Here is an 18,100-nt window from a genome sequence, read left to right on the forward strand (position 1 = left end):
CGACAGATCTGTTCCTATTGCTGTCATTTTCTACAGAGTTTTCAAAAGGGTCATCAAAGCAGTAAAGAAACAAATAATTTTTGCAGTGAAACAGGTCCAAATTTCTTGCATTTTCTGCATGAGATAAGGATTTGTGAATTCTGTCAAGTGTTCATTCAATACTTTTATATTATCTCATAGGAACATGTAATAGGGTCCTCTTCCTGAATAGTGATGAGGAGTCACTTGTACTGCTTAAAGTCTTCATTTCTTTTTCCTACCAAGCCATCAAGTAAATGGCTTTTTATCATTTTCTGTTTAACATATGTCATGTTATCACTTTGCTGATTTGACTTGTGCATTTTCTATTTTGAATGTGACAGGAAGCTCCAACGTACTGGAATAGGGTAAAATTTCATTAAACAGGTCTATTTCAATGTTGGCTTTATCTCATGAATTACAATATCCTGTTGATGAGAAGTGTGTTATTTGATTATTGCTGCAGCAGCAAACCAAAAATGTTTTGAGCTGCCAAGGAAAGGCAAATCTGTCAGGTGTGCACTAACAATAAAAACCAGTACTGGAGGATTAAGCTTGAAGAGAGTTTGCTCACATAAATATAAAGACACTTTTAAAATTGATTCTACTTTTATAAATTTGTATGTATTCACACTGAATATTCTAACTCTAAACTAAGTGTTTTTGATCTTCTGGGTGACAAACTCTTGTGATGAATTCTGCACCACAACAAAGGTTAGCTACAATCCTGTGGTTTTGCCTCCTGCACAGGAACTTTGTAAACATGTTCTGGGTGCAGGGTCTTGCCAACGTAGAGAAATCGCTATGTGAATTTAGTCCCTATGGAGAAAAAAGGTCTCTCATTTCATATTCTCCAAAGTTTAATTTAGAAAGGGAAAATACACAACATACTGCACTGTAAAAAAGATCTATAGGATAATTCTTAAAACATAGTGCAGTTCCAAATAGTGCGCTTCTTTTGCTCATGAATCATTCATTATTGACTACTGCTATATTTAAGAGGAATAATAGGACCTTATGTATGAGTTAAAAGATAGATGTTTTTTAATCTCATTTGCTTTTGTTTTTGCTATTATTTTCAGAGAGTTATTTTATAAAATTCACTAAAATCAATATCTATTTAACTTTACAGTGGCCTTAAACTTCCAGACACCGGGAATACAAATGGAACTGCAAAATGGAAAATTCCTAGACAATGGTGGTTGTGGCTATGTTCTGAAACCAGAGTTCCTGAGGAACCGCAATTCAACATTTACCCCATACAATGTGGGAAGATACAGTAAACCAATGTCTCTGTCAATAAGGGTAAGGTTTGCTAATTGTTGATTTGTTCCATAAGATGTGAAACCAAGCATTATATAGTTCACATCTATTTGTTATCTATTATTAGTTTCTCACTTTATCCCCATTCCTGGTTGTTGCAAAGTTGAATATCATTTTTTAACAAAATGTTAACATTCTCATGTAGTATCTACTGCTGCTTGGATGGTTTCCCAGCTGTAGTTCACTTACGTTTGCTAAAAATATGTTGGTGTTCAGAAGTTATAAGATTTTGTAAAAGTACATGATTTTTCACAGTGTTGTGTACAGAAATATAAATATAACTTGAACTGTGTCACAAGTGTAGCTGATAAAGGGACTTGCCAGTTACAGTTGTGGGAACAGAACTCTGGAAACTCAGAAATGGAATGTGCACTTTTGATGCTATTTATGTATTAGTAATACCACACGCACTATTGTAATGTTAATTGACAAATAGAAATATTTAAAGATATGATAGGAAGCTTTATGTTCCTTTTAAGTTTCATTATCTTCCTATGCATACATAAAAGACTATCATTCTAAAATCATATCGATAAATGTAAAAGGAGAAATGAATCAATAAGCCTTTGAACTATTTCTAGTTCTCTGAAATTAAAATACGATTTACTTCTTAAAAGTATTAGAAATACATGTCATTAAAAATAACAGGTTAGAAAAACACTTATTTTGTGGTCAAGTGGATATTTTGTAATTGTTCATCAGTTTGAAAACTACATTTTCTATAATGAAAAAGTGCTATTTCTGATTGCATAGTACACTACGTGCATAAATCCTATTTAATTAGCATAAAATTAGTGTATAATTGCTATTTTGTTTTTTTCAGAGAAATAAATAGTAGAGATAAAACATTAGCTCATAATTATAAAATACTTACATAATGCATACACCTAATCAAGAACATTTTAGTGTCCTAACAGTGAGCAGAACAATTATGAATAGGCATTACTGGATGATTTCAGGCACCCGTGCATATACATCAGTTATTTCAGTCCTTATTGTATAAAGCTGGTGTTAATGAAGAGGATTAAAAAAAAAAAACAAACCCAAAACTGTTGTAATGCAGGAGACAGACAAAATTGTTGATATTGGGAAGGAAATATCTGAGTTTGGAAGTAGCTGGAAAAGAAAAAGGCAGGTTTTTAGGATGAAGACATAGATTAAGATGACAGGCTGGGTCTGCAGGATACAAGGAAGCAACAGCATCCACCAGCTGAGGGACTGCATGGTGCAGAGAGCTCCATTCACAGAGTCAGCAGCAAAAAACAGGAAATGGTGGTTGAAGGCAAAAAGTATCAGGAACAAGAGTGAAAGGAAAAACAGTTTCTGCTAAAGAAGAGTTGCTGACCTGATGAATGGAGAAATCACTTAACAGAGCGCAGAAATATAAAACATCTAGGGGTCAAATCTCTCAGTCTGACTGACTGAATGAATAACAAGTGAACTCAAAAATCACAAGAGCCCAATTTTACTGAGTTCAATATCCTTCTCACCCTGGTGTGCCACAATTCCTGTTAAGAAGGAGCGTATAGCCTGAGAAAGACAAATTAAAATATTCAAGATATTATGTACAAAAACTTCTGAACCTACCATGTTATGTATTACTCTGTATGTCCGCTTCACCTTGGGTCTCAAAAATTGATTTGATTTATGGATTTGGGTAATAATGTGCTGAAAAGAGCTCACTCTTTTCCCACTCTGTGGAAGACAGACTGAGTGTAACAATGGGGTAAGAGTGGAAAGCAGGATTTGGCCAATTTGGCTGAATTTTTGTCATGACATTCAGGGCATGCCAAAGAACCTCCTCTGGTTCTAAGTGGGCAGTCCATCAGCACCTGCATCTTCCAAAGCTTTCTAGAAAACAGCTTTTCTTGGCTCTTTTCTAGGAAAAAAGGGAACAGCATCAGGGTTTACTAAACTGCTGCTCTTCAATGTTTCAGGCTAGAACTTTATGTGGAGCAAGGTATTAGAGAAAATACCTAAGGAAAAAATGGAATTTGTGGTATTTGATTTTTTTTGGGTGCTTGACAGTGGAATAAGAAACCATATCATGAGTTTTGATGCTTAGTCCTGAGATCTGGATCCTAAAAGTCATATCTTTCACCTAGGCTTGCAGGCTTACATATATATCTTTTGATACGTTCCATACAGTGATTTCTAAAAACCACATTACTGTACAGATGGTTATTCTATCCTAGCTGTCCTGAAATACAGATAGAAAGCAAAGTTGTGACTTTCATAAATCCTTTCTTAGGCCGAGTGCCAGGTTACAAGGCAGTCTCAGGCAAAATTTCCAGGTAGCTAACTCAATTAAGGATAATAACATCAGGGAGCCTAGTAAATGCAGAATTCTTCTGTATTACTGTGAAAGAGAAGGAACACAGGTGAAGCAGTCTGCCACATGCCCTGCAACACAATGCTGATGTCACTGTGGGTATTAGCCCTAGTCCACTAGACACAGATTTAATAGGAAGTCATGAGCTTGATCTCAGAAAAGCCAAAAAACTTGAGACTGGTTCCTCCAACATGACTATTTTTCATGGTAACCAAATATAATTTTCATGGCTTGTTATTCAATCAAAACTTAAATCTTAAAATTATTATTTAAAGCATGATGTCAGATTTTTTTTTTCTTCCCACAATAAGGGTGGTGAAATAGTGAAACAGGTTGCCCAGAGAGGTGGTAGATGACCCATCCCTGGAAACATTCAAGGTCAGGTTGGATGGGGCTCTGAGCAACCTGAAGTAGTTGAAGATGTCCCTGCTCACTGCAAGGGGGTTGAACTGTGTGACCTTTAATGGTCCCTTCCAACCCAGAACCATTCTATGATTCTGTATTTCTATGAAATTAGCAAAGAATTAAATTGGAAGCACCATATTCTTAATTTCATCATGTTTATATGTATTTTTATAACAATTTATAGCTGGTAAGGGCTTGTGACAGTGGTTTCTCATGAAGCAGCCTTTTCTATTACGGCTGCTATATGCCTACTATGTAAAGTTAATTCTTACATGTTTTTTAATACATTGCAACTTTAATTTTCCAGCTCATCAGTGGTCATCAGTTACCCCCCAGTAACCTGTCAAAGTCTAACAAAGCTGACCCTGCAGTGCAGATAGAAATTTACGGCGTGCCAGAAGATCAAACAAAAAAAAAATCTAGTGTTATAAAAAGCAATGGTGAGCATTAGTCTTATTAGTATTTTTTCATTCTGAGATGTTGTTATCTGCTTACAGAGAGTGCAATTCTTGCTGTGTGCCATTTGTGTAGATTAGTCAGTTAAGGAAGCACAATCTCTCCTTGTTGGTAGCATTCTCCTGAAGAAGGATGGAATGCATTGTCTTCACCCACCTTGGTCTCACCCTGGATGGCAGCTCAACCCCACCCAGCCACCTGCTTACTCCTCCTCAGTGGGATGGGAGAGTGAGTTGGAAGGGTCAAAGTGAGAAAACTCGTGGGTTGAAATAAAAACAGTTTAACAGGCAAAGCAAAAACCATGCACACAAGCAAAGCAAAATAAGGAATTCACTCACTACTTCCTGTTGGCAGGCAGGTGTTCCAGCCATCTCCAGTAAAGCAGGACTTTGTCATGTGTTACGGTTACTTGAGAAGACACACACTGTAGCTCTGAATGTCTTTCCTTCCTCCTTCTTTCTTCCAGGTTTTTTATGTTGTGCATGATGTTATATGGCTTGTGGTACTGCTATGGTCAGATGGGGTCAGCTGTCCCAGCTGTGTCTCCTCCCAACTTCTTGTGCACCTCTAGCACACTTGCTGGGATGTGGTGGTTGCAGCATGAGAAAGAGAGACATCCTCTACACTGTATAAACACTACTCAGCCACAGCTAAAACACTGGTGTATTATCAAGACTGTTCTGGTCAGAAATCCAAAATATAGCACCATATGTGTTTTATGAAGAAAATTATCCCTATCCCAGCCAAAATCAGTACTCTAATTGAAGCATTTAAAGACATTTTATCCTGAATAAATTTCTGTGACTTCATTTAGCTCATATGAAGTTTTAGTAGGACTAGTCCCTTAATTGCTTGACAGGTAAAACGTGTACTCTCTGTAGTTGTCTTCCAGCTTTCCCTTACCTTTATCATATAGATCTCCTTGATGCCACAGACTAAAATTTTCCTATGATGTACCTTCTTCTGTGCCTCTTGTCTTCTGTTTTTCCTTTTTCCTTTTTGAAGATGGCTGCTGTTTTAAATCAGCCCCTGTATTTCTTTTCTCTCTGTATGAACATTACTCAAGACAAAGAACCCCACTTCCGTTCCACATCTTCCTTTTGTATTTTCAGCCAAGTGACTGCTTTACTACTCTAATTTATTTAGTTCCTGCCTCTTTTCTCACACTGTAAAAGGAGAAACTTTGCTAAAAACATTAAACTGGTATGGCTATAGGAAAATCTGAGTAGGAGTTCTTAACCTGTCTATCACTGTCCCATCTGCTCTCTTCTAAGAGACAACATCAGCTTCCTTAGACTTTTGATTTCCAGTATGATGTATCTAGTATATGACACATCCTTAGAAGGGTGTGACCCCTTCTTGGTATAGGCAAGTCCCAAGCACCCTCTGTTTGCTTCATTCTGAGAGCTTCCCTCTGATAAACTCCACAATCTATACAAATGATGTGATCTATTCACCACTGCAGTTAGTGGGAGTCTCATAATTTATTTAGATGGGCACAGAAATGTAGGGGGAAAGGACGAATCTTTACCAGTTCAGACTAGTGATAGCTGATACAATAATTCAGATATTAGGTAGAATAAATGAAATGGTATTTTGATACTGTGTATTTTCTCTTTTCATTAGCTTTGAGCCCTAGATGGGATGAAACATTCTCTTTTACTATCCAAGTTCCAGAACTGGCATTGATACGCTTTTGTGTGGAGGATGAGATATCTCTGGTTGCAAATGAATTCCTTGGACAATACACCTTACCACTCATGAGCCTGAGTAAAGGTAATAATTTTATGTGAGCCACCTATGAGCTCAAAAAAAATCTACAACGTTCTAGTCTTTTATCACTACTATTGATTGTATACAGCATTATGTATACAGTGTTTTTTTAAAGTCATTGTAGTCTCTGAGTGCAAATCCATGGTGTAGAAATCAAAAGGATATTAATGATATATAATTATTCCTACTGCAGTATTCCATTCTATATAGAAATTGCTCAGACATTATTTCAACTCCTTATAATAGGAAATAGGAGAAGAGATTAGTCGGGCTTACTATAAAAGCAATAGTTTTGTGCATTTTCTGCTCAGGCTTAAAACCCAATATAAGTCAAATTAAAACAAAACAAAACAAAACAAAAAAACCAAATTAAACAAAACCAACCAGACAAAAAAAAATCCTCAAGCACCTCAGGTAACCTATCTGCAAATTTTCAGACTGGAGAACAAAGAACATAAATTAAGCAAAATATTTATGGTGTTTTTTTCTTGGTAGTGTTTCTTTTATTGTACCAGCACAGCTTCTGGAATTTTATATGATTAATAGGCTGCACATAAAGAGCAGACACAGAAGTCAGCAGGGCAAGGAGTAAGGCATATGTAAAATGGCTGTTTACTACCCTGAATTTCCAAAGCTATTTCTGACAAAACAACCAACTTCTACTAGTGAATGAAGATGTGAAGGCAAAATGTTGGAACTGGCAATGGGCACTGTGCCCTTTTTATTAAGCTTAATAGGGTTTTTAATGACTTTTTTCTTTCCAGGTTCTGAAGTTATAAAGCTGTTTGTGATTCTTAATTCTACAGGAAAGATTTTGAGTGGAGTAATTAAAAATGCTAGGCAACAAGTGTAAGAACAAAAACCATAAACAGTGCCAAACAAATTGCCCCAATCCCCACTTAACACATTGAAAAAAAATGTAAGATGCCCAGAGGCATAAATAAAATCATTCCAAGAGATTGAACTGATAATCTCAAAATTTATTGCGATGCTTAACATTGAGACCCGTACATTCCAGGTTTGGAACCATGGTTTTGTTTCAGGTACCCAAACAGTAAAAGAGGAAAATAATCTCTTACAGAGGGAGTTACAAAGGTCTAGGTTTCCTAGGAAAGAACTGTCTAAACCATCTTGAAGTGTGAATTAGGATTTAGATCTTAATTTCACAGCTCCAATTGCTTTAATCTACACTAGAAGTGTTCCTTTTTCCCTAACATTCATACCCCTGAGGTGTCCCCTGATGGCAAGTTGTTTCCAAAAGCAGAGCAGTCCTTACATCTTTTTCTCTGACAGGCAATGTGACAAAGTTGTGCCATTGCCACCCTCCCTTGCATTTTCCCTTGAAAGGATTCAAATATATATCACCACTTTTCCCAGCAGCAGCCTCCCAGCTCATCTGTAGATTACACTGGGGAAGAGTCCTTGCTGCCCACCTGTACCAGAATTTGATTTTTCATGCAGTGATTAAGTTGGAATACTCAGAGGGGCTGAAAGCAAGAATAATTCTTTAGCTGGGTGGTAAAAAACAAGGCTGGGGGGGAGGTATCCTGGGTTACAATCCCTGTCCCAGTGAGTCTGTTATGCAGAATGCTAACATAGGACAGGAATTCAATTTTTACTGCTATTATCACTGAATCAATGAACTATATCATAACTAATTATTACAGTTGTTTCATACAAATTGGAACAATTTTGATAAAAAAGAAGTTTTACTTCTCTCAGAAAACTTTGTAGAATATTCTTGAGCTAGGGGGTAGAACACAGTCTTTAGAAATTAGTCTTAGACCTTGAAATGTATCTTTGGATAGGAAATAAACCAAGTCTTCTACATATTTTGTGCATGCTCTAAAAGTCGATCTCAAAAACCTATTGCCTGGACACAGCTTTAATATCTGCTGCCCAGAAGGTGCACATTAGATGCTGAAATTTCATGTTGTGTAAAAGAATCAAGAAAATCTGAACCCAAATAAATTAGGTTCCAATTATACATCCAGATACACCTAAAGAAGGATTTTGAAAACTGTAGTTCTGAATGTAGGTACTTATTCATAACAGATACCTACTTAAATAACTGCAGTTACATATACATAGATAAAACAATGAAATCAAAAGTGACATTGTTTATTATTCTGAAATAAAGGACATATACAGCCATACAAAGCAATAGAGGTTGGAAGTTTTGGAGAGGGGATTGTTTTGTTTTCTGTGCAAGTAATTTAATTACGTTTGAAATTGAGAACTATAGCTTCTCCAAATGCTTCAACAAACAGATGAACATTTAGTGTCTGAGGCATGTCTTATCTCTGATACTGGGAATCACTCATATGTAAAAGGAGAATCTTGACAGACTTAAGATGTCATGGTAGAAGATCTTACACTGCACTTTTTTTCTGCCTCAGCTGTACAGTGCATTACTGCAGTGACACCATTCCTCTCTAAAGCACTATCACTGTTGATCCACAAGTGATTTAATTTGCTCAGAACAACATGTGCAGCATATATCATCTTTGGATGTTAAAAACGTGTGCTTTTCCCATGTTCTAATATCACTCAGCTAAAGTCTTCAGTTTGGAAAAACACCACATCCTGAAAGACACTGAGTTTTTTACTTTGTGTCCAAAAATGCCAGCATTGAAATACTGTATATGTAGAGCAGAAAACCAGTCAAAATGGGATTTGGGTTTTATATCAGTTCAGTTTATTTTAGAGAGTTATTTAGAGAATGATAAGTTATGCCTTATTTGCACAGTAGATCATAAACCCCCCCATCATAATCTTTGTGTTTGTGGTTAACACACTAATGAAGTGTCATTATATTTACAGGTTATTGCAATGTCCCCCTGTTGGCCAAAGATGGTGGCGACCTCACACCTGCATCACTATTTGTTCATGTCTGGTACTACCAGTGATGCTCTGCAGTGGCAGCTGTTCTGGAGATCACACCCTGCTCAATAAAGCAACATCACTAGGCTTGCAACAACCCTGGTTTCCAGAGTGGCATATTCTCAATGATTTTATTAAGCTAACGGGACTTCAAGTAATGGCTACTGATGTTGGCCTTACCATTATTCAGAACTAATTCATAAAGACTGAACATTCTGGACATTTTAAAAAATCAGCTAGTAATTTCATTTGCAGCTAATTTCAAAATTATCAGTAATTACTAAGAGCAATAGTCTAATATGTGATCTGAGACTGAAAAATCATGAGAATGTTAAATTGATGTTTTTATTTTTATTGAACAAAATTTCTTGCCTTTGTATCTTTCCAAGGGAACAGGAACAATTACACATACAATGTACCCTTTAAATTTATAATAACACCAGCTTCTGATTGGGCTGTACCTCTTTAATGTTCACTGTAATTTTGCTACCTGGAAAAATAATCTCAAGAAAAAAAAAACAGCTCTTATAATGATCAAAACTCAGATGCTAATATTGGTACCTTTTCTTAGCTTGGTCTTGAACCTCCTGCTGTTAAAGAAAGACAATTCACCGACTGATTTGGAAAGGGCTGTGTTCCTTACCAGCAGGAAGCTCAGGATACCTCTTACTGTGAACTCAGGAAATAGGAAGCAGAATGCTTTGAGGTAGACCAGAAGAATTTTAGAAAAGGCAAGGACTGATTTTGTGATTTAAGATCTCTGAGGACAGCATCTTGCCTGACATAGCTATCAGTGTATACCTTGCTCACAAGACACAATTTTCCCACCTTCCTTACAAAACCAAAGGATTGTTGAGCTTCCACAGGACTATATCTGCACAGCACAGTCAGTTATAGATTTATTACTCAAACATGGCTTTTTTTCTTTTTTTTTTAATAAAAAGAATGCTATATTGATAGTTCTTTTTCTTTAATAACAAACACTATAGCTTATGTTTGTAGATGATAGTTCTGATAATATTATATTTTAACATTCTTTTTATTTAATGTCATTTTAATGTTATTTTATTTAATGTTGCTCCAAGCTGGAAAATCAAGGCATGTGGTAACAATGATTAAAAAATGTCACAGGAAACAAGACTTAGAAAATTGCATTATAGTTATAATAAGGAAATCAAGACAGTAGTCTAAGAAGAATCCAAAATCAATATTGAACTGTAAGGTCAGGTAACCTGATAATGTTGTAAGCCGGCATCAATGTTTTTTTCTGTGCTTGAGTGACAAGTCACTTGATTCTCTACCCAGGAGACCCTGTAATCTAAAATGTTAGATCTTTGTAGTGATCGTATCTTTACGCTAACCAATATCCTTTTCATGTGGTATTTTGCAGCTTTTTTCAGCTCTGAAGAATACTTAGTAATATTAATATTCAAGCAGAGTTCCCCCTACTTCCCTTTACTGAAGAGGAGTTTTAACTTCCCCAGGCAATCTGATGTATCTGTTCTCAGATAAAAACTGACCAAGTGACAAGGTAATTGGTTTGATGCTGAGAAAAACTCCAGCTTATCTGGTTTCCTAAATAACACTCCTAGTCCCACTTCAGGAGCTTTATACAACATTACCTTCTGAAGACTGATTTGTGAGTGCCCTTTGGGAGAAGAAGGCAATTATCTTCAGCTTCTGGCATCATTATCCCTCTGTTGACCATCTTTCTACCTGGTAGCAGAACGTCAGACCTTCTAACTATGTGGTAACTTAAGATTTTACAGCAGATCAGATCACAAATCAACATGTCTCACGTGCACTAATAATATGTCCCTGGTCCTGGAAAGGTATATGGGCATGGTCAGCTCTGCATGTGTGTGAGGCTGGCAATAACAGACAGTTCCTTATGGCTGCTCACATGCTAAATGTTTAAAGATGTGCTTAACTGCTTCCTCAATCTAGGTAAAGATGCCTTGAAGAACAGAGCTCATAATTAGCCTCAGTGGACTCAAAGGAACCACTCACATCCATTGTTTAATAGGTATATATACATTTTATAGCCCTGAGGTCAATGCATGTATTGACTTGATCCCCTTATTCAGCATAAGAATGCAATGCAGTAAGACTAGTGAACAAAGATTCCTTATACCATGATCTTAAGTAAATACCACACTGAAAGCTCACATTCAATATGTTTTATTTATTTGTGAATAATAGCTTCTCCTTCCTCTTTTCTTCTCACAAGTGACCATCTATATCTACTTCTTGGATGTCAGAATAAAAGAAACCTTGACATATCTTATTCACAAATGAATATCCTGGATTCAGTATTATATTCTGTGAAAAGTTAAAAGCACAGCAACACACATTGTACAAAATGTGTAAAGTGTAAAGCTTTTAAAGCTTTTAAGTTTTTTTTTTTTTTTTTCTTTTAAATGTATTTGTTGTATAAGATTCAACATGAAATTTGCTAGACATCTGAAATATATTGTCACCCAGGGAACCATTCCATGGTTTTCTGGTGAAATCACCATATGCAGTGAGGTCATAGCAGATGCTGATGAATTACACCATTATTAGCATTATTTCAACACAGTCAGTGAAATTAATGGGCAAAGAATTACCCCCCACACTGATGTGTACAGAATTCAGCATTTTTACAGTACTATTTAATATGAACAAACCAAAAATCTTTATTGCTGTCAGAAGAATTTCCTGCATGCTGCCACAAGTTCTTAGCATCTGATTTCTTAAACTCACACCAACAGGAATCTGTTGCAGGAAAATGGTAGCAATTTTGAGACAATAGCCTTATGATTAGAAATGTTAAGGTATGCGATCAGCAGATGACTGCATATTCTCCAGGGCAGCTGAGACAAAATGTACCGTGCAAAATGGGATAAAGAAACATTAGTGGATAAATAATTGAATTATCTTAGACAGCATTTAAATTACGCTGTTTCCCAGTGGATACCACTTTTCTTCATTTAACTGGACACTGCTCAGTTGAATGTTAACAGCTCCCACAAACGTTCCTTTGCTTTTCACAACAAGCTTCAGTACATGGCCTCTGAGCTCTGTGACTTTGTCATACACAATCTGAAATAACAGATAATGAAACAGAAAAAAAAGATACAAATTTGTGAATCTATGACAGGCAAAACACTCCAGTCCAGCACTCTGCATGAAGATTATAGTTTTGTATTAATTGCTTTAAACTGCCCTCCAGAATTATAAACTAACTATGAACCAAGTTTACTTAACTTAGTGAATTTACCTCAGAAATACATTTGACCTTATGTAGTTTATAGAAAAGAGATTCTTCTGGCTTAAGTTTGTGAAATCTGATTACCAAGCATTTGTAAATAAATTTGAAACCTATGTTGTGCAATGCTTCAGAAAAAAAAAAAAAAAAAAAAAAAAGGTAAGCATAATTTTCCCTCTGAAAATTGAAACTAACTTAAACTGAGTTTTGAACTCAAATGGGGAAAAATATCAGGTCCTCCATGAAGCCCATGAGGGGATGATAACACAGTTGATTTTCTGGAGGAGAGATTAGTATGGAGGGTACTCATCATGGACAGCAGCATGAAAACGTAAGATAGGTAATTTTGTCTAAGTGTATAATGTGATAATTTTTAAATATCTTCCCATAGCAGATGCCTTGACATATGGTCAAAGCAAAATCAGAAAAAATCTGAAAAAACTCTGCAAAAATCAGAAAAAAAAAATGGAAAACACTTTTGATGTTATTTTTTTTAAAACCTATATATATTGTATTTGTTACTCATTTCTTAGTAGATCCTTAATGCAACTTTCTCTTACATTGGTATGTCTTATAAAAGTGTATCACATCAATGCACAGTACCTCAGAATTTTTTCTCAGTGCTATTCTTGTGATTAGATATTGTGCTACATACCAGAATTAAAAAAGATTAAACCAAAGCAAAACCAAATTGTTTTCTAACCAGGACTTCCATAAAATTTCATAACCGTTCTAGATCAAACAAGTCCACATCATAAAAGAGATCATTTTCCTTTGAAAACTGTCTGTATAATTTTACTATTTCAACACAAATAACTTTATGCATGATTCTGGATGCTAACTGTATCCAAATATGCCAATTAAAAAAATACTTGCACTTTTTAATGGAATCATCAAATATTAAATGGGACAGAAAGCTCAGCCCACTCAAAAGAAGCTGTAGATGTGGAGCATCTCTGTGATTGGATCCAATTTAGCAAGCAGAACTTACCAAATTTGGATGTTTCTGTTACTCGTGAATTGCTGTGAATTCTTCTCAAATGAAATGAGGCAGCTTGCTTAGCATCTCTTTAGAAAATTACTAAGGCCTACAGTTTTTAAAATATCCTTGAAATTACCTTAATACTATGAGAACACACTGAGCTTCATTATGAAATGTTAATAGTGTATTTTCTGAATTTAAAAAAAAAAAAGAAATCTGGAGTGATAGGCTAGCAAGAATGGGCTGCATTCAGAACAGATTCCTGTTTCAATCTCTGCATTAATCAAAAACTGCTGAGTGACCTGTATGTGGGTTGACAAAATATGAAAGTTCTCTCAGCTACTTTCAGGCCTGAAAAGTGAGCTTTGTTAAGAGAAGTACATTTAAGCTAAAATTTGTATGGCTGGAAACATTTTTTCTATTTTAGTTGCAATGGAAGAAATGCTTCACATTTTAATCTTTTGATGCAGTTTAAAAAGCAAACACAGTGACCTACTGTTGCTTGAGGAGAATGGGAAGGTGACACTGCCTAAAAGGCATTTGTCATGCAACCTGCTTGGATTTGCTGTGCAATCTGAATGAGCAAAACTGCTGAGGAAAACAAAAGTCTGATCGAGCTCCCCCTAGCCTGGATCTCTGCAGCATGGAGTGCAGGTTCCCCTCTGTACCTCCAGTTGTAAGAAGTAGAAATGGACATGAGAGTTGTCCTTCAGACAGGGATAGAGTTTATAAAGACAGCCCCATCAATGCTCCTCACTCTGAGTGGCAACAGAAAGGTGGTTCTGGACTTCACAGGTGGACCCAAGAGGCACAAAACTTGGTTCTCCTGGACAACCCTAGCTGGCCTCAGTTGCACCTCTGGGACCATGGTTGTGGGGAAAAGATAAAATGTCCCTTTCACTCTTTTTCACTGGCCTTTGCTAGGAAGGTCTTACCATGCACCAACATTTTCTTTTCCATTTAGAAACCTTTGTAAATAATAGTTTGGAACGGCTGTCATGAAAGTCATGCCTTGTGCTTTCCAGTTGTGGTGTTTAGTGTGCCTACTTCACCAGACTGCATGTGGATTAAAAATTCCAGCTTCTCTGTCCCCCAGTGGCACCTCCCCACTAAAATCAAAGTGAAATGAAGAAGAAAATCTGAAACACAAGGACAGGTATAGTAGGGAATAATACAATTTAGAATAAATTGCTGAAGTGGTACTCATTTTACAGTAGAAAACTGCCTTGTTTCTTTGATATTAAAGATATCTTCAGCTGTTGCTTTAAATCAGCAAAAAGTGTACATGTACACTGTAAGAGTTAAGAAACCTTCAGTACAGTGGATCACATCAGGCGTGAGCTGGAGTAATGAACAACTTTCAATCTTTGGACAAGAAGAGGCTTTAAGCTTTGAGCAATGACAGACCTTACAGTGCTGGGTGGTTGGTTTTCAAATGATCCTAATAAACTGCTTCCAAAATCGTATTGCAAATTCAGCTGGAGCAAGGTGTATGTCATTAGGGTGTAGGTAAAGAAGAAAGGTCTAGAAATAGCTGAACTAGTATGTGGATAAAACAAATGCCACCTGCCAAAATTTCATAATCAGGATGGTTAAACCCTGAAATGATTGTGTAGTAAGAGTATTTGCCTCCCATTTATACCGTTAGATCAAATGAGTTAGAGCTGAGTTATATGTGGCCATGCAGAAAATCAGTGGGACAGTTAGGGTTGGAACTCAAGTATTCCTGGCTCCAAAAAAGCACAGTTGACCTACAGGAGACTAATGACATTTTAATTGCAAATGCAGGACAGTTGCTTCTCCTTAGGTAGCCCTGGCACAGTTCCTAGATTTCCTTTTAATTGTCCAAATTAGCTTTGACTCATGGTGCTGGGCTGTGGGTCGTGGTGCATCTCCCCCCCTCCTCCTCCATCAGGCTTGCTGGGGCTGTCCTGGTTGTTGCAGGCCAGTGTCCCCTTTGCTCTGAGGGTGACTCCAATAACACTAACAGATGGATATGGCCCAGGTATATTTGCTCACATTTGGCCCAACCCCAAGGACAGGATGGAGAGAGTTCCCTCTCATTCTTGTTTCATTACAGCCATGCACAGTTTGCTTTGTCTTGGAATTTTGCTCCTTTTGTGGGTGCACGTACATGCAGGCACTCAAGAGACAAAATGAGGACAACGGAGACCTTGAAGCATGTCTCAGGGCAAATGATATACATATGAGCAAGGCTCCACTGCAGTTGGTTCTGTTCATTTCAGGTTTTCTTGGCAAGATTTTGAACTTAATTCAGATTTATTTTCAATGTTTTAACATCCTTAGTTTTCACTGAAGTACTCTGGAACCTTCCGAGTAACTCATTTATTCCTAACAGTGGTCTATAAGCAGGTATGTCTTTTCTTTTTACACTGCATTCTATTTTTCTATATTCTTTCTCTTCTTCCTTTCAACCAGCATTTTTTAGTGCAGTGTTATACTAGTGTGAATCCAACAAACTCCAAAATCCAAAGAAAGGAATAAGAGAAAACAAGAGTACTTTTTAAAAGCAACTTCAAAATATTTGGCATAATTCATTCTATTGTCAGCCCTCTTGGTCTTTCACATCTTCACTCTCACACACATGATTAAAAATCAAAAATAAAATGTGCTTTTGCAAGGCTGATAGTTTGCTGTAGGCAGTCATAAGCAATAAAAGCACAAAACTAAACCCAAAAATACCCAAGAGAAGCACATTTCAGAATTTTCTCAGTCTTGAACACAGAGATAAATTAATATTCAGCTTCCTTCCAGCCATTTGGCTTTAATAAAAACTTATGAACTCATAAAAAAAGGCTAGTACATTTCTGTACACAGCATTTTGGACAGTAACTAACTTAAAAGACAGCTGACTTATATTTTTAGTAGTTTTTCTTCCCTGGGGTGACTTCTGCCTCAGTCTACCAGCCTTGGACAGAAAATGCATACAGAATGATATCACATATGGAAGAACAGAGCTGCTAACAGCACAAGCATCAGATCTGAAATGTCTAAGTTCAATGGGACCATATGTCCCCACTGTGATTAGCAGTGCCTGGTGAAAGAGATTGAGCATCTGTGAAGAAGGGTGTAAGTTTTGAGTAAAGGATATTAAAGTTTTCATGGAATTTCTTTTAACAGCAGTGGCATGCTCCTTAGCCACAATTAAATCTCCTTCCAGTGACTACTGTCAGACTGCAGACAGGATTTTGGATTTTATTGCATTCAACTTGATCTAATAATGACTAGAAAGATGTTTGTCTTCCAGTGTTGGTGGATGGTTCTTGAGTGTAGTCCGTTTTTTGGATACTTTAAAATGAAGGTTACATAATCATATTATACTTTTTTGCTTTAAACCTCCTTCAAATGTAAATTACTTTCTTTAGATGGGACAATTAGACTCATTCCACTGTCTCTTTGATTGAAGAAAAAAGGAAATAACAGCAAAAATATAAAGGCCGTTTCCCTATTGTTCCACTGCAGAACCATTAGGAGGGAAATCTGTTCCAGCTGTCAGCAGCAATGCTGCTTGAGGAGTTGACTTACAGAAGCACTAGAAGTCATCAGTGTCAGTAGGTAGCTTTTTGTAATCAAATAGGTGTAGAGAAATAAAAATAAAAATATTAAACCCTCAGGACTGGGAAACTAGGAGATAAGGACTTAGTCTCAGCTGACTAAGCTTCACCAGATCTTGTCCATGACACAGGGTGGAATGGTAGTATTTTCCATACCTTCTACTTCAAAGCCTGCTCAAAGACCGTTTTATAAAGTGCTTTCAGATCTTTAGGAGATTTTTTATATGTAATAATTATAATCTCTAATCCCACCTAATGTTTGAATCTCATCTGCCCTTACAAAAGAATATAGTTTATGCCATTTCCTATTCTGCCATAAATGTTGCTTTTCACCCCAGAGGCATGAACACTTTAGTGGTACGTGAAATAATTATATATGTCTGTGAACTGTTTATTACTGTATTGTCATTTGGGACAGTGACAACCAATTTTAATGCCTACTTTCAAATGTGAATTTGAATAACAGCATCATTTCAATTAGTACCTTTTATGTTATTCAAATATGCATTCAAAATCACCTAGGTTTTGGTGCAATGGTGCTTGGTCTCATTTGGCTGACATGTAACTGTGGTTATGGTGTGAAACAGCAGCATGAATAATCCAGCTGCTTTCCTGAAATCAGAGAGATAAAGAGACTGCTTCACTTCTGAGGTAGATGCAAAGCAGAAGATTGTCCCCATTTGTGGTTCAGCTTATGATATGTTCCTTCTCTTCAGTCGTACTCCCTGCAACAGCTCTAAATGCTGCATTGTTATTTCAAGAGTGGGAAAGAAAATCAGACAAGTCGGATACAGTGGAAGAAAGCAAATGGTACTCACAATTTCATTGTAAGTAGGGTCAGAGCTTTTTGGAGCTGTTCTTGTTTTCCTTCGACTGACCTCATAAGGATCCGGCAGAAGATAAAATTCAGCGTGTGCACTTGGGGCAGAGCCATCTGGGAGGCGCTGAAAACAAAACAGTCATAAATATGAATACCCATGTTCTAGCAATGAAAACAAATAAAAAGTACCAAACGAAATCTGGATTTTAAGCAGACAGAAATATGCTAGCTTCTCAGTATTCACTTGGCTAAACTGGAATGCCAGTGCAGTAAACAGCACGAA

The 18,100-nt window shown here is 36.7% G+C and overlaps 2 protein-coding genes across 2 annotated transcripts in view; one reads left to right on the forward strand and one right to left on the reverse strand.

The window, feature by feature from the left end:
- The window catches only part of PLCZ1 (phospholipase C, zeta 1), a gene marked incomplete at its 5' end in the record, with an annotated part of 29,841 nt that extends 20,625 nt beyond the window's left edge, over positions 1–9,216 (forward strand). Inside the window, 4 exons of the mRNA XM_008939689.1 lie at positions 1,151–1,323; positions 4,386–4,518; positions 6,161–6,310; positions 9,131–9,216. Of these exons, the coding sequence (XP_008937937.1) occupies positions 1,151–1,323; positions 4,386–4,518; positions 6,161–6,310; positions 9,131–9,216 (542 nt within the window). The remainder of the gene's footprint in view (positions 1–1,150; positions 1,324–4,385; positions 4,519–6,160; positions 6,311–9,130) is intronic.
- A 2,905-nt stretch (positions 9,217–12,121) lies between these two features.
- Positions 12,122–18,100, reverse strand: part of PIK3C2G (phosphatidylinositol-4-phosphate 3-kinase, catalytic subunit type 2 gamma) — a gene marked incomplete at its 5' end in the record, with an annotated part of 168,311 nt that continues 162,332 nt past the window's right edge. The window contains 2 exons of the mRNA XM_008939690.1: positions 12,122–12,274; positions 17,816–17,941. Coding sequence (XP_008937938.1) covers positions 12,122–12,274; positions 17,816–17,941 — 279 coding nt within the window. The remainder of the gene's footprint in view (positions 12,275–17,815; positions 17,942–18,100) is intronic.

This window comes from Merops nubicus, unplaced genomic scaffold (genome assembly GCF_000691845.1).
Source record: "Merops nubicus isolate BGI_N331 unplaced genomic scaffold, ASM69184v1 scaffold20044, whole genome shotgun sequence".
Lineage (NCBI taxonomy): Eukaryota > Metazoa > Chordata > Aves > Coraciiformes > Meropidae > Merops > Merops nubicus.